The 16185-nt window shown below is 57.6% G+C and overlaps 5 protein-coding genes across 5 annotated transcripts; 2 read left to right on the top strand and 3 right to left on the bottom strand.

Annotated features, from left to right (window-relative positions):
- Positions 1–16: 16 nt before the first annotated feature.
- Positions 17–1478, bottom strand: CCM_03225 (uncharacterized protein; the record flags this gene model as incomplete). The annotated part of the gene is made up of 2 exons (XM_006668376.1): positions 17–1168; positions 1455–1478. The coding sequence occupies 2 exons, from the start codon at positions 1476–1478 to the stop codon at positions 17–19; spliced, it is 1176 nt and encodes a 391-aa protein (XP_006668439.1).
- Positions 1479–3899: 2421 nt separating this feature from the next.
- On the bottom strand, positions 3900–5750 carry CCM_03224 (uncharacterized protein; the record flags this gene model as incomplete). Its single annotated transcript, XM_006668375.1, has 1 exon — positions 3900–5750. The coding sequence occupies one exon, from the start codon at positions 5748–5750 to the stop codon at positions 3900–3902; it is 1851 nt and encodes a 616-aa protein (XP_006668438.1).
- A 602-nt stretch (positions 5751–6352) lies between these two features.
- On the top strand, positions 6353–7139 carry CCM_03223 (SNARE domain-containing protein; the record flags this gene model as incomplete). Its single annotated transcript, XM_006668374.1, has 2 exons — positions 6353–6399; positions 6467–7139. The coding sequence occupies 2 exons, from the start codon at positions 6353–6355 to the stop codon at positions 7137–7139; spliced, it is 720 nt and encodes a 239-aa protein (XP_006668437.1).
- Positions 7140–7891: 752 nt separating this feature from the next.
- On the bottom strand, positions 7892–9534 carry CCM_03222 (RNA export mediator Gle1, putative; the record flags this gene model as incomplete). The annotated part of the gene is made up of 2 exons (XM_006668373.1): positions 7892–8665; positions 8719–9534. The coding sequence occupies 2 exons, from the start codon at positions 9532–9534 to the stop codon at positions 7892–7894; spliced, it is 1590 nt and encodes a 529-aa protein (XP_006668436.1).
- A 1597-nt stretch (positions 9535–11131) lies between these two features.
- CCM_03221 (cell wall biogenesis protein phosphatase Ssd1, putative) lies at positions 11132–16100 on the top strand (the record flags this gene model as incomplete). The annotated part of the gene is made up of 4 exons (XM_006668372.1): positions 11132–11164; positions 11256–11387; positions 11984–12134; positions 12250–16100. 4 exons carry the CDS (start codon positions 11132–11134, stop codon positions 16098–16100), a joined length of 4167 nt encoding a protein of 1388 aa, XP_006668435.1.
- Positions 16101–16185: the final 85 nt, after the last annotated feature.

Here is a 16185-nt window from a genome sequence, read left to right as displayed (position 1 = left end):
AACAACAGAAGAAGACTCAGGGCACAACATCGGCCATTTCCATGCAGTTATCCAGAATCGCCAGCGCGCGCTCAGCTTGCTCCTGCGGCAAGACGACGGCGCTCGCGCGGGCTGTCGACAAGTACGACATTTCCAGCATGTTGCGGACCTTCATCTCCTGGACGAGCTTGCCGGCGACGCCGGACACGACGCCGGTGACCTCGGAGGGCAAGTTTTCCAAGTTCAAAAAGATGGGAATCAGCGTGGTGTTGAAGTCGCCGACGACCGAGTCGCCAAAGAGCGAGAGCAGGTTCTTGTCCATGAGGACCGAGGGCGGGTCCTCCTCGGCGAGGGTGACGGAGAGGAACTTGGGCTGGGAGACGAGCGCGGACACGATGCAGTTGAAGAGGCGGGGGTCGACGCCGTCGGCCCAGGTGGTGGCGCGGCGGGCCTCGGGGAGGGAGCTCTTGCGGCGGTTGGGCGAGGGGTAGGCGGCGTAGGCGCCGGGGAGCTGTGCGACGTCGCGGCCGCCGGCGAGGAGCAGCTCGAGGTCGGGGTCGACAAAGGGCGCGACGCTGCGCTTCTTGAGCAGCTCAAAGGTGCGGCGCTGGAGCTCGGCGACGACGTGGAGCGGGGTGCGGGGCGGTGCGAAGCGGACGTGGCCGTGCTTGTAGGCGGCGTGGTTGAAGAAGCGGCCGTGCTCGAGGCAGTCGAAGCCGTTGGAGGAGAGGGCGTCGATGACGCGGGGCCGCTCGTGGGTGGGCGCGAGGATGAAGTCGGAGTAGTACGTGGTGAGGAAGAAGATGGGGATGCCGGCGAGGGCGAGCGGCGACGAGAGCTCCATGACGCGGCCGGCGGGGTCGAGCCCGGCGGCGATGACGCTGAGAATCATGTACGTGTCGGTCGAGACGTGCACCTGCGCGCCGAGGTGCGCGGGCAGGCGCGCGATGACGGGGCCGAACACGGCGGCGGCCCACGAGGCGTGCACGACGAGGGAGCACTCGATGGGCGTGATGGAGATGTTGAGGAAGCGGTGCTGCTGGTCGGGCGTCAGGCCGTCGAGGGCGTGCTCGGGGGCGTGGGTGGCGATGTGGAGGTCTTGGGTCTGGGGGATGAGGGTGCGGATGATGGGCTGGACGAGGTACGGGTAGAGCTCGTGGGGGAAGTAGATGAGGTTGTAGGAGCCTTTCTGGGACAAGTTAGCGGAGGGTCATGATGGGGTGGGTGGTGGTTGCAGCAGGAGGCGGTCATGGTAAAAAGGGCAACGACAGTGACAATGGCAATTGAAACAATGGCAATCAAGTCATCGCAGTCGTGGATAGCATAGTGGTTTGGCGGTTTACACGAATTGGAGACGGAGTTTGCTTGTTGTGACGTTGTGACAGGCCATCGGCGCCGTTGTCGGAGCGAGCCGAGAAGTGTTTGAGATGTGGTGGAGCGTTTGCAGGGGGGGGGGATGAGTGCCGTGTACGTACCAAAAGAGAAACCTGGGCATTCATGGTGGCGGCAGCGGGCAATTGCCAGCTAAGAGAAGGAAACTGTTTTTGAATGGTGGCTTCTTGTGAAAAGACGACGAAGCAGAAATATGTCGAGAACGCTGTTCGTCCTCGGTTCGTCCTCGGTAGTGCCAAGCAAGGGCAAGCAAGCCTTATCGCGAATATAAAAAAAAAGTGGTGCTACCACTAGTTCTTTGGGTGTTTATAACAAGCGGGACCAAAAAAGGAAACGGGCGAGGGGAATAGAAGAGCGTCGCCCGGCAGGGAACTTGTCGATTGGGGTTTGGTAGAGACTCGAAGCTGGATTCGTAGGGGGCGCCGATGAAAGGCGGTGGGTGGCACGAGAAATCTTGACGATGTCGCTGGCGATGATGTGCCGGATTTGTGTGACGATCAAAAGTTGGGCTGAATGTGGGGTAGGATGGAGGTTTCGAGAAGCACAAGAAAAAGGAAGAGGGGGGGGGGGAGAAGAGAAGAAAAAGGACGTGGAAAATGAAAAGAGAAGAAGAGTAATAAAAATGAAAAGGCGTTTTTGTTCGAGTCACGGTTCAGAGGGGGGGGACGGCAAGCTACACTGATCCATTGGCAGGCCAAGTGGGTAAAAAACAGACGATGACTGAGAAAGGGTCGAGATGAGATGTGATAAGGATCCGTTTGTACATAGTCTGCTAAGAGGAGAAGGCGAGGAACTGGAAAGGCAAGACGGGCACTGCTCTGTTTTTATCATCCTTTTTTATTTTTTATTCTCAAACAGCTGCATCAACACTCGTACATATTCTCAACGTCCAATAATTGAAACCTGCCTCCATGCTACCTACATAGGTACCTACCTGCATGGCCACCCCAAATCTGCATCCTGCATCCTGCATTGTCGCATCGCACCCCCCTCTGTATACCTGTGGCGTCTGCTGGCCAGCAAATGACGTCTTGCCAATTACGGCGTCTTGGTGAGTGGTCCAACTCCCATCCCGGTTAAGAAACTGGCCACCTGACTTTTTTCTTCTTGATCTGGCACCGCAGGGCCCCCCTTGTCTTATCCATCGTCATCGTGGTACGTTGTTACTCGAAAACCGCTTGGGCGAACAAGTCTGTGCAACCCCCCCCCCCCCCAACACCGAGCACAACACGCGATGCGAGTTGAGTTGAAGAACGGTGCCAGCATCGGGCCCATCGATGGCCGGTTATTTTCTGCCTGTCGATGCACCCAATTCGCAAAACGAGGCCCGTCGTCGTCGTCGTCACCATATTTTCGCCTGCTCTCGCGCGTTTCCCCCTCCCCCGGGCAGCAATACCACAACTTGTAACTTGTTCAGGCAGCGTTGCAACTTGTCACCAGGACCAGGACCAGGGAACCCCTTCCCCCTGGACCCGACAACATGGCCAGCGAACACCGCTTATCGGACCCCTGCTCCTCGGAAAGTGTGGGGTAATACCGCCGGACCAATCCACGCTTTAAGCCACCAACGACTGCCGGGGGGGGGGAAGCGAGATGCCCATATGGACGTGTACAACAACGCCTCATTGTTGCAAAGTCATTCATGCTGGAGCCTGGACCCTGTATCAATGCTTGGATCCCCCTCCCCCTTCCCTCTCCAGCTTCGGGCTTGAAAAGAAAAAAAAAACTCGAGAAAAATAAATCGCGATGTGCTGGCCGCGTCTCATCTCGACTAAAAATCCCTGTCTCATCTAAACCCAAGCTGCAAGCATCATCAAAAAAAGAAAAAAAAAGAAAAGCCGTTGAACATGTCTCACTCTTAAAACAACGTCAGCATAAATTGCCTTTTTTTTTTCCCGCCCTGCTCGGAATCACACCGGTTGCTTGGCTACTTGCGGTCAATTACCGACTCGCCCTGCCCAGTTACTCGGTTGCCTCTTTTGACAAAGGTCCCGGTAGTTTGGGCACCACAACAAGCATCATTTCGTCACATACATCAGTGGCTGGACGACAACACACCCCCCCTTGCAACCGACCCCCTTCGCTTTCGTCCTCGTGCAGCCCGAGCGCCTCACTCTCGGCCGAGGGTGAAACGTGAGCTGACGAGGACAAAGGGGGGGGGGGGGGCACGGTACAAGGGAAACAAATGTCTCCGAGCGACGTCAACCCCTTGGAGTGACTTTGAGAAGCAGAACACGCTTCTTTAGATCATGTACACCATTTGTTCATGGCCCGCCGTTGTCGCCTAACTGCATTTATATCGTAATTCGTATTGTTTTGCATCCGCCGTCCAAACACATGCAATGTAGGACGTAGTAGTCTCCTTTTACCCAACATGTCGCCAATGATTCGCGGCGTTTTAGTGAATAACCAGCCAGTGTCGACCAACACGCACTCGCCAAGCCGTCGTGTATCGCCAGCCATCTATCCACGCCAAGCTCCAAAATACCAGCTACACGATAAACCCTCATCTACCTCACCGTTCCACTCTACTTGCCCTCCGTCTCTGTACCATCCTTCTTCACGCCCACAACCACCAGGTTGCGCGGACTCTGCCCAAAGTCAAACACCGTCTCGACCCATGCCTGCCTGACCTCGTCCTGCTCCGTGAGCCAGAGCCAGCGATCCGTCACCATCAGCGCCTCGACCAGCGTCGCGCTGTACGCCATGAGGCTCCACACGATGCACAGCTCCTTCTTGCGCGGCTCGAACCGCGCCAAGTACGCCTCGACGTCCTCGTCGCTCATGTCCGCCATGGTGTCCCGCATCACCTGCGCGTGCTTCTTGTACTCGCTGCTCGTCGTCAGCTTCGTCACCGCCGCGCGCACGTACGCCGGCAGCCCGCCGTGGTAGCTCCGCTTCGGCAGCGTGCCAATCGCGAGCGGCGACGTGCTCTTCTGCAACGGGCCGAGCGTGGCCGGGTCCGCGCCCGGGTCCGCGCCCGGGTCGAAGAGCACCTCGTGCACCGCCCCGCGGTCCAGAAAAATCTTTTGCAGCACCGCCCGGTAAAAGTGCCGCGTGAAGAAGAGCGCGCTGTCAGAGGCCGTCCAGTTCTGCGGCGCCTGGCACGCCATCATCCGCGCCGTGATGTTGGCCCGCACCCCGTGCCCGCCGTACGTCGACAGCCGCGCGCTCATCGGGAAGCCCTGCGGGTCGTGCCGCGCCGACTCGTGCACGACGCGCCCGTTGACGGCCTGCAGCGTCGGCCGCAGATGGTGGCCGTGCTTGTGCGTCGGCGGCCCGAGCTTCTCCGTCACCAGGTTGTAGCAGCACCCGACAATGGCGACGGCGTGGATCTCCGGGTTGAGCACGAGCGAGCGGATGCCGTAGTGCGACAGGTTGCCGCACGAGTGGATGGACATGGCCATGAGCTTGAGCCGGCGCTTCTCCTCCTCGCCGCCGTCAATCTGCGCAATCACCTCGGACAGGTCCCCGTTGTCGAGCCGCCCGGAAACGTACTGCAGCGGCGCCTCGGCCGTGTATGACAGCTCGTCGCTGCCAATCTTGCGGAAGTTGTCCCCGTCGTCGCCCGCCACTTGCCGGACGGCGGCCGCCAGCGCCGCCGGGTCGCTCTTGTGCGGGCCCGCCACCGCGAGGATCTCGTTCCACACCTTCTTGTTGCGCCGGACCGTCGGCTTGCGCGCCAGCCCGGACTGCGTGTCGTAGCTCTTGGCCGCGTCGACGTTTCGCTGCCGGCCCTCGACGGCCACGACGCGCCGGTTGTACGGCTCGCTCGCCAGCGCCCGGCCCAGGTAGTTTTGGCCGCTGCCAAAGTCGACAAAGTGCGTCACCTCCTCGCCGTCAGCGCCCCCGCCGCACACGTCCGACGACAGCCGCGTCACCTCCTCGCCGTCAGCGCCCCCGCCGCACACGTCCGACGACAGCCGCGTCACGTAGTCGGCGAAGCGCTTGACCTCGTGCACCTTTTTCGGGCTCATGCCCACCGACACGGTGCGCGTGAGCGGCGGCAGTGCCTCGTCCCCCGCGGCCGCCGCCGGCGTGACCTCGCGCCGCAGCGCCAGCCGCCGAATCGTCTTGATGTAGGCGACGAGGCTTGCCGGCGGCGTCTGCCCGTCGGCAAAGGTGGCCGTGTCGGGGTCGTCGCGGACGAAGAAGTCGAGCAGCGCCATCACGTCTTGCGAGAGCAGGAAGGCGTGCCACTCGGCCGGCAGCGTCGCGTAAAAGAGACCCGGCTCGGTGATGAAGAAGTCGACGACGTGCACGGCGCCGCACAGAATCTGCCACGTGTCGCTCGTCGAGGTGAAGGCGAGCAGCTCCGCGACGTAGGCCTCGGGCGTCGCAAACTCATCGCTGCAGGGCAGCGGCTTCGAGGGCGGCATCCTACCCTGAAGCGAAGAATGTTGGCCGTTTGTGGTCGTCTTGGTGGACTATGCGCCGGATTTTGGTGGTGATGTGTGAAATCAGTCCACTTTCGCATCCATCGAGTGAGACTGCCTGGCTTCCTAAAATTCTGCTGTGAGATCTTGAAATGTTAGTTTGAAGCTGAGGTTGTCAAGATTTTTTTAGTTACGAGTGTGGGGTTAATGCAACTACCTCATCAATGCGCCCGACTTCAGACATGAAAGAAATATATAATGGCATTCAGAGACTAATCTGAGTATAATAAGAGCAACACATTTAAAAGTAAAATTCCTTCTCTCACATGTCATCTTAAATATCGGGAGAGCGACCACGGTTGCCGGTATGTACCATTTCCACTTACTGCCTAACTACCTACCTACCTAGGTACCTTAGTAGTTAGCGCGGTTCTGATTGGGGTCCAGACGCAACGTCATTCGCAGCTCCGGCCAGCTTGCGACAGCACATCCTCCAGGCGCCAGCATTTCCATCTTCACACGCCTCACGCCGGTCGCCCGCAAACGCGCTCCGTCAAAACACTTCCATCCTATCCCATGCGTAACCCGACATAACCACCGACAGGATGATGTCCTCCACGAACGAGGAGGACCCGTTCCTCCAGGTCCAGCAGTACGCTCTCTCGCCCCCCTCCCCTCCCATCAATCCAAACCCCAACTAATCCGCGCCATTCCCGCAGAGACGTCCTTACACAACTCTCCTCGGCCCGCCCGCTATTCGCCTCCTACCTGCGCATCCGCTCGCTCGCCAGCGCCGCCACCTCGCCCGAGCTGTCGTCGGCGCGCGCCGACCTCGAGACCGCGCTGTCCGCCCTCGGCGAGGACCTAGCCGACCTGGCCGCCTCGGTGCAGGCCGTCGAGTCGGACCCGGCCGCGTACGGCCTGTCCGGCGGCGAGGTGACGCGGCGCCAGCGCCTGGTGCAGCAGGTCGGCGGCGAGATTGAGGACATGCGGGAGGAGCTGCAAAAGACACAGAGTACCGGTGGTGGCGGTGAAGGCGGCTTGCCGGACCCGAGCGCGTTTGCGATTGGCGAGGAGGACAACTACGCCGAGTTTGAGCAGCAGCAGCAGGTGCAGATGATGCACGACCAGGACCAGCACCTCGACGGCGTCTTCCATACCGTGGGCAACCTGCGGCGGCAGGCCGACGACATGGGCCGGGAGCTCGAGGAGCAGCGCGAGATGCTCGACGTCGTGGACACCGTGGCCGACCGTGTCGGCGGGAGCCTGCAGAACGGCATGAGCAAGCTGCAGACGGTCATTCGGCGGAACGAGGACCGCTACAGCGGCTGCTGCATCGGGGTGCTGATTTTCGTGCTCATTCTGCTGCTGGTGCTGCTACTGGTTCTATGATGACAACTTGGGGGTCCCCCAGGAGTCGTGCTGCTTTATTGTTTTGGATTGGGTTGCTTTTTTTGGGAGTTTGACATGTAGCCTCACTGTTTGTGTTGTCGCCATTGCTGTATTGTAGCGCCTCTAGAGGCACGGCATTTGTAGAGTATAGACCATGAACATTATTACCTTTGCTCGGAAATACTGTACGGAGTACAACGCGCTGCTCATATAATCAAGTGGAAGAAACGACTGCTAGAGCTCACGGAGTATTCTTAGAGCGGTACTTCGTCACGAGGGCAACTCGATAGGACCGCGGAGTTGAACAATGTCCACGGATGCAGCTCAGCAGTGAGCAGTTGCTCTGGGTAGACAACTGGGATGCGGTATCTCACCAGTCAGGATGGGATTTGATAGGCGGCCAACAGCATCACGTCACCGCCGTCCGTCTTGAATGCTGTTCAATGGATTGGAATTGCACACTCTGACATGAGCTAGCTTTCGTCACGCTCAGCATTGTACAAATTACAGCATATTCCATTGTTTACTTCTTGTGACCAACAAGCAAGGCTATGTACAAGGACCAGAATCTATATGTCCAAAGGGATAAAACGCCGTCTGGCAATCATATATGACGCCGAATATTCGAAAATGTAATAAAACCAACGCCGAAATATGCTTTCAACAGCCCGCAGGCATGCTTGTTTATACACCTGCCAGCCACCTCTCGTACCCTTCCCACCATGGCCACCTGTTCCCTGTCCGCATGCCCGTCACGCCAGCACCAAGCCGGTTGTCGACTTGAGTACTTCGGCGAGAGCCTGCAGGGACCCGGCGGCCGGTGCGTTGCTTGGTGCCTTTTTCGGAAACTCGACCAAGGCCAGCCGGAGCGCCGCGACGGCCGCGTTGCCGTAAAAGTTGAGGAACCGCTGCTCGTGGCCGTCAATCAGGTACCGCACGACGACGTACTGCGTGTTGGATGTCTGGCCCGCGGGGCAGTTGACGATGCTGGCCAGCGCGGTCCAGTAGTTCGTCGGGGGATATGGATTCGTCTTGCTGCTGCGGCTAAAGTCGCGCAGGGACACGGCCGCGTAGCCAGCCGCCAGGCCGGCCATGCGGTCATTGTGGCTCTGCTCCGTGATCCAAGCCGAGCCGTCCTTGCGCCAACCGAGCGCCAGGCGGCCGCGCTCCGTCTTGTCGTTGCCCGCGAGACCAAACAGCACCGGGCAGGTGATGCGGAACTTGGCTATGAGAATGTCAATCAGCGAGGCCCCGCGCCACTGGAACTCGGGCGTGGAGAAAATGTGCGCGGTGAAGACGCCGATGGGGTCCGCGGCTTTGGGGTTGGCGCCGCACTCGTTGATGAACTGGTTGATGATGCCCTTGGCGCAAATGTTGATCAGGTAGATGAACAGGGCAGGGAGCGTGCCGTCGTCAGCGCCCTCGCCCGGCTGTCTTGCGGCGACCACATACTTGCTCACCTCGACGGGTGGGCTGGGTACTTTTTGTTGGAGGGCTTCGCGCAAGGCTGTGGTAATTTTCTGGGTCTGCCAACGTGTTAGATGATTCGGAACCGCACCGGAATCGAGGACAAACATACAGGCCCGTTATTGGTATTGCGCCCCGATGTCAGCTGGCCAATGCAGACGCGTATTTCACGACGGTATGTACCCATGGCTCCTTTCAGAGGGGAGCCTGGTAGTTTGGCTTCTGCTTGCAGAGATGCGCGGAGCTTTTTGAGCTCTTGGTGAATCTGCACATATCGTTCTACTGACTGTGCCACCTTGGGTGGTTGGGGTGCTTTTTGCGTGTGCTGTGAGGCCACAGGCTGGGCCTTCGGCTGGGTGTCCATTGGAGCAGGAGATGCAAAATTGCTCACAGGTTTCACTAGTTGGGGTTGAGGGGGTGGCTGAGCAGGCTTGGCTGTGTTGAAGCCGAGGCCGTTCGTCTGTGGTTGTGGCGCGGATTGCGGCTCTTGCTTGACGGCTGCGTGCCCCTCGATAGGCTTCTGCAGCGGCTGAGGCCGCGACTCTGCCGGCTTCACAGGTAGGCCGGGGGCCGCCTTGAGGGGCTCTTGCTTCGGCTCGGGTGAATGCGCGGGCTTCGGGATCGACTTGGCTCGCAGCTCCTGCAGCTTCCGTTCTTTAGCTGCAAGGTCTGCTTCAGCTTTGAGCCGGTCCTGCTCGCGCTGCTGCTGGTGGCGGATGCGCTCACTTTCCTCCTTGAGCTCGTGCATTTCGTAGACGCGCATAGCGGCTTCGCGGACGCGGTCGTGCTCGACCTGGGCGGCGGCCAACGCATCGAGATGGCTCAATTCATTGTTTCGCGAGTCGAAGAGGAAACTCGTACGAAAGTTTCTCTCGGGGCTCGATAGTATGTGCTGCTGACTTCTCCGCGCGGGAGAGGAGCGCGACATGGTAGGAGGTAAATAAAGATAAATCTGGTCGCGTCTCTCATGAAGTTGCTGCAGGTGTTGTAGATGGTGTTTGATTGGGAGAATATCGGCCCCGCTAAAACAAAGTCCCGGCCAACTTGCGGACTAGTATCGATAACTAACTGGAAGTACGGATACTAGCCTCAAGTAACAGTTTGGGGCGCTGGATGAAACTTGTCGATAACCACCAACTCAAACGCCCCTCGCTTGCAAGTGGGGGTTTCGGAGAGACGGAGCCTGTTTCTTACGCACCAAGCACTTTTCGGCTGGCCTCCAAAATGTTCTTCGTCGGTGCATAGCTGCTTGGCGATCTCTACCATGCGCTGTAGCCGGGAATGGCGGGAGAGGCTTGTCGGATGAGCTTGTTCTCCGATTGCCTGTGGAACGAAACTAAAACGCGATGTGTTGCAAACCAAGATTGTCCGTGAATCCCAAGTTCATAACTGTGGTGTGCATCACTGGGGATCGTTTGGGATTGTATCGAATCGTTGCGTGGCCTCTTGAGCTTGTGGTGCCTGCAATAGTTGCGTACTGCAACATTGTATAAATAGCAATGAGATGCATGATCCGTACTTGCGCATTTCGCCGAGATCTTAAATGGCAACGATGCTTGGATGTCCTGCCATTACATATGACACGGAGCTGGGAACAGAATCAAGTATCGGCCCGTTGTTCATCGCTTTCAAGTTCCAGCTTTCGTCTGACAAGATATTCGCAACAACGGGAAATTGGACGACAAGCTACGCACACGACTAGGTGGAGGCTCTTGTCTGCGTTGTGTCGTATCGAGACCCTGTTGGAGGATGCTAGTTCGTGCAGCCCCTGACGACTGCCAAGGAGCTGGTGGTTCCTAAAAGTTAGCCGTGCGCAAACCGAATATGAATGGCTTGTCAGGTCCTAGGCGAAATCTGGAGAGCCTGGTAATACTAGTGGGAAATAAATGACGAGGTGGTTCGGTTCGGCTGGACGTTGAAGCTGCCCGGAGCATAGTTCGGCGGCGTATCGCGGCAGTACGTTGTGCGTTACGTCAACCGGCAGTTCGGATGCATGCTGTTCTATCAGTACATTCGATGAGAAACTCTATTCGCAACGACTAGTATCCCAGCTCAGACTTGCTCAGGCGGCGACGCACGATGGGTTGACAAGTCCGGATGTCGACTCCACCTGTGGTTGACGTTGGAACCACAGCGGGCGCCAAAACAGGCCGTCTGGGGCATCATCTGTTTTGGCGTCCGAGTGATCCTGGTCTCGTAAATTAAATAATTGACAGGCAGAAGTTGTCATTGGAGTTGGATGAAAAACCTCGGATGGTGCACACGCCTCCCAGTACACTCTTGTTTCTTGTTAGGAGCTCTCCCCGCATCCAAACGGCACAGGCAGCTGCGGGCAAACGTGAGAACAAATTGGCCACTGGATTCAGGTTGACTTTATGCGGCGAGACCCTGGATGCACCAATTACAGGCGACGTGGAGCAGCCGGGATATGCACAGCGCGGGTGATCATCATGCCGGAGCAGCGAGGGGAGCATTGCACTGCAGCAGATTAAAGGCGGCCGAAGCTGATCAAGAGTAACTCATGAATGAGCATCTTGATAAAGTCTCGAGGCCCATCGGTCTGATGTGTGGGTGAAGTTGTTTAAGCCGGCGGGCCAGCGCCTGTTGGTACATAGGTAGTACGCTCCGGATACACTGGAGAGTTTATAGAGTGGCGGCTCAAGGCTTGTGTCAGTGTGGTTCACATCAGACAAAACGTTGGCATTGACGGGCCTTGGGGGTCATTTACTATTATTACAGGCCACTGGCAGAACAAAGCTGACCAACTGCCTTCAGCGCATGGTATGTAGGGCAATTTATAGGGCTCTTCATCGCTACAGTTCCCTGAACCACGCGCCGCTCACCTGCCGTCCTTCACCCATATTTCTGCCCCGTTTGAGGTCCAAGCTCCTCTCCAGGGCTCTTCTGCTCCCCCAAAGCCAAACCCTCCACCACCTAACGCCCCTAACGCCTTACCCTTACCTCCAGCTTAGTAGGTATTATTTACTTAGTGCCCCCAACACCGCCCACACAGCTTAGACTTGCATCATCCATCCCTCCCTTTATCCTCCTCCTCATCCTCCCACTTCCGTCCGGCTTCCGTCCGTCTACCCATCCCCCTCCTCGCCATTCTATCCATCTTCATCAACGCCTTCCTTTACCACACTCCTTGGCTCTTCTCGAGCTCCACTGAATCAATCCCATATACCTTCCTTCCTTTTTTTCTCCAGCGCAACCTTTTCTTTCGTCCGCCCGCCGGTACTACCGCTTCTCAGCCCAACTGACGGCTTCACGCCATTCCACGACATCTGTCCTGATACAACCGACACCTTCATTCATCGCACCCGACGTGCATACTGGTGCTTGTACCCGACCGTCTGTTCAATATGGAACAACAGTCCCAGCAGCAGGGCCAACAGCAGGGCCAGCCCACTGCTCCCCAGCCTGCTGGTGGTGTTCATGGGCCCGCCGGACGTCGCCTGCACATTGCTCATCGTCGCAGCCCATCTGAGCTGACACCCTTGATGAGCATGTTTGCCAACCCTGGAAGTAAGTCGCAAACTTCTTGCCAATATACCGCTACGCCACCATGAATCCCGCTCTCGCTCCGAAAGCTTGATCCCGCACCTTGCCTATCTGCTAACATGTAATCCCTTCCTCTCAGTGGAGCAATTGGCTATCCAGCAGCAGATCGAGCTTCTACAGCAGCAACAGCAGCAGATCCAGGCTACTCATCAGCAGTATGTCAACATGGGAATGATTCCACCCGGCCAGCCCATGGCCCATAATGGAGCGTTCAATCCTTTGCAATCCATGGGCAACATGTCGCAAAATGCTTTCCAGTTCCCCAACCAAATACCCCAAAACGTTTCAATGGCTCCTCCTGCCCAGCCGCTCTCCCATCGTCGGAATCAGTCCGCCCTTCCCAACATGGGAATGGGCCCGCCTCCTGCTCCATCGGCTGGAGCTTCCGGCGCTGCCTTTGGCAACTTCGAAGCCCCGAGCGGCCACAACCGAGAGAATAGCAGCGCCCGAGGTGGAAGAGGTGGTGGTGGTGGTCACCAGAGACGCCACTCCCTGGCTCTTGCCGACGCCAAAAAGGCCGCCGAGATTGCCCAGCAGAAGCGCACAACGACCGGCTTCCAGTTCCCCGGCCCCAACGCCACCGGTGATAAGGCCGAAGAGGAGAATAAAACCGCATCTCAACCCAGTGTCGAGGGTCTTGCCCCATCATCTGCCCTTCGTGGCGGCCGCGGCGGACATGGTCGTAGCCAGAGCATGGCAGTTAACGGACGCGGCGCTGCTACCCGAGGTAATTTCAGCATCGGTGGTGATGCCGACTTCCAGCGCCGTGGCGGTGGCGGTGGCCACAATCGAACTGGTTCGCGCAGTTTCGAGGGCAACTGGCGCACTCAAAGTCAGAACCAGGAGCAGGGTGGCGCTCCCCAATCTCAGAGCTTCCAGCCCGGACACAGGTCTCGCGCCTCTATGAACCAGTCTGTGTCTTCCATTGGCGCCTTCCAGTACAACCCTGGAAACCTCCAGCTTCCTGGACAGATGATGATGCCACAGATGTACGGTCAGAGCCTGAACTCTGTCCAGCTTAGCCAGCTTCAGGCTCTCCAGGCTGCGCAAATGAGTGGCCAGCAATTTCAAGGCCTACAGGCCCAGCAGGGCGGCCAGCAACAGCAGCAGCAGCAGCAGCAGCGCAAGACTTTGTTCACACCCTACCTTCCCCAGGCTTCGCTACCCGCACTCCTCGGAGATGGACAGCTCGTATCTGGTATCCTCCGTGTCAACAAGAAAAATCGTAGCGATGCCTATGTTACAACCCAGGACGGCCTTCTCGACGCTGATATCTTCATCTGCGGTTCCAAGGACAGAAACCGTGCTCTCGAGGGCGATCTTGTTGCCATTGAGCTCCTTGATGTCGACGAAGTGTGGTCCCAGAAGCGTGAGAAGGAAGAGAAAAAGAAGCGCAAGGACATTACTGATACGCGCTCCAACTCGACCAACCAGGGCAACCAGAGTTCCAACCGTACGGACGATTCTGGCAACGTCGAAGGTGGTCTTCGTCGTCGTGGCAGTCTCCGTCAGCGCCCTACACAGAAGAAGAACGACGACGTTGAAGTTGAGGGCCAGAGTCTGCTCCTTGTTGAGGAAGAAGAGATAAACGATGAGCAGAAGCCCCTCTATGCTGGTCATGTCGTCGCTGTCATTGAGCGTGTCGCTGGTCAGATGTTTTCAGGTACTCTCGGCCTTCTTCGTCCTAGCAGCCAAGCTACCAAGGAGAAGCAGGAGGCCGAGCGCGCTGCTCGTGATGGCAACAGTGGCCGTAACGATTCTCGGCATCAGGAAAAGCCCAAGATCGTCTGGTTTAAACCCACCGACAAGCGCGTTCCCCTCATCGCTATCCCCACCGAGCAGGCGCCTCGCGACTTTGTCGAGAAGCACCAGGATTATGCCGACCGCATCTTTGTCGCTTGTATCAAGCGTTGGCCCATCACTTCGCTCCATCCCTTTGGCACGCTCGTGGAACAGCTTGGACCTATGGGAGACCTCAAGGTCGAGACGGACGCGCTTCTCCGCGACAACAACTTTTCTTCCGATGAATTCTCCGATGCTGTTCTGCGCAGCGTAGGCCTTCAGGATTGGGATCTTGCCAAGGAAGACGAGGCTTCTATCTCTGCTCGCCGCGATTTCCGCGAGGAGCGAGCTTTCACTATTGACTTCAACGGCGGTGCCGAATTAGGTAATGCCGTCCACGTCAAGACGCGCCCCGATGGCAAGATTGAGATTGGTATTCACGTTCCCGATATTGCCCACTTCGTCAAGCCCAACTCCCTTGTGGACCGTGAGGCCAAGAAGCGTGGCACCTCTGTGCAGCTGGTGGACCGCTTCTGCGCTCTTCTCCCTCCCAAGCTGGCTGGCGAGGTCTGCTCCATTACCCCCGCAGAGGAGCGTCTGGCTGTTAGCGTTGTCTTCAGCGTCAACCCCCACAACGGATCTGTTGCTGAGGGTGATGCTTGGGTTGGAAGAAGTATCGTCAACAGTGTCGGCAAGTTGTCGCTTGCGGACATTGATGCTGCCGCCGCCGACGATTCTGCGTACAAGAACCAGGCCGTTCCCCTCAAGACTGTCAAGATTCTCCAGGCTGTTGCTCAAAAATTCCGCGAGGCTAGGCTAGGTGCCGGTGGCGAGCCCATTGCGCCCCTTCGCCTGTTCCAGCAGCTCGATGACGAGAACCAGCCTGTTCAGTTCAACATTTTCGATTCCACCGAGTCTCTGGAGCTTGTGGAGGAACTCATGCACAAGGCTAATGCGTACATTGCGCAACGCCTTGCTGAAGGCCTACCAGAAAAGGCTCTCCTTCGCCGCCAGTCTCCTCCCAACCCTCGTCGACTTCAGACCTTCGGGGAGCGTATGAACGCGCTGGGCTACGATGTTGATGCATCCGGAAGCGGTGCTCTGCAGAACAGTCTGTTCAAGGTGGAAGACTCTGAACTCCGTCAGGGTATGGAAACCCTGGTTGTGAAGTCTATGCAGCGCGCGAAATACTTTATTGCGGGCAAGACTCCCAAGCAGCTGTGGCAGCACTACTGCCTGAACCTTCCTCTCTACACCCATTTCACAAGCCCAACTCGTCGCTACGCGGATATTGTGGTTCACCGCCAGCTTGAGGCTGTCCTCTCCGAGGGCAAGATTGAGTACTCGGAGGAGATGGAGAGTCTTGTCAAGACTGTCGAGTCGGCCAACACCAAGAAGGAGTCTGCCCAGAACGCCCAGGAGCAAAGCGTGCACATCGAGGCTTGCCGCAAGATGGATAAGCTGCGCCAAGACACCAACGGCGATCTTATCACTGAGGGTATCGTTGTCTGTGTGTATGAGTCTGCTTTTGATGTTCTTATTCCTGAGTGGGGCTTTGAGAAACGCGTGCACTGCGATCAGTTGCCGCTGAAGAAGGCCGAGTTCCGAAAGGAGAAGCGCGTCCTTGAGCTGTATTGGGAGAAGGGTGTTCCCAGCTCTGCTTACGTCCCTGAGGACGAGCGCCCCAAGGCTGCCGCTTCCCAGAGAATGACCAACGCCTTGGCCGCTGCCAAACAGGCCGAAGTGGCTGCCAAAGCTAGAAAGGAGCGCGAGGAGGCTACTCGCAAGCAGACTGAGACCGGCACTATGTCTACCGACGATGTTGATGCTCTGTTTGATGATGACGAGGAGGACAACGTTTCGGATGTGACTGAGGCTATGGCTGGTGCTTCCCTTGGCGACCGCCCTACGCAGAGCGTTCCTAGCTCGCCCGATCGCTCCGCTTCGGACGCTGCCGCTCTTCAGCGCGCTCGCTCTGACTCGAGAATGCCCGCGGGTGATGCTGTTGAGTCGCGTCTTACCAACAAGGAGAAATACCTGAAGCTGTTCAAGCTTCGCGAGGAAGATGGCGAGTACATTCAGGATGTTACGGAGATGACAAGGGTGCCTATCATCCTGAAGACGGATCTCACCAAGAGCCCACCGTAAGTTGTAATAGCTACGTGTTAAAGAAGCAAGCTAACTCGTTGCAGGTGCCTGACCATCAGATCCCTCAACCCATATGCCCTCTAAG

Source organism: Cordyceps militaris, assembly GCF_000225605.1.
Source record: "Cordyceps militaris CM01 unplaced genomic scaffold CCM_S00002, whole genome shotgun sequence".
Lineage (NCBI taxonomy): Eukaryota > Fungi > Ascomycota > Sordariomycetes > Hypocreales > Cordycipitaceae > Cordyceps > Cordyceps militaris.
The sequence above is the reverse complement of the archived record's forward strand: the minus strand, read 5'-3'. Positions and strand labels throughout refer to the sequence as shown.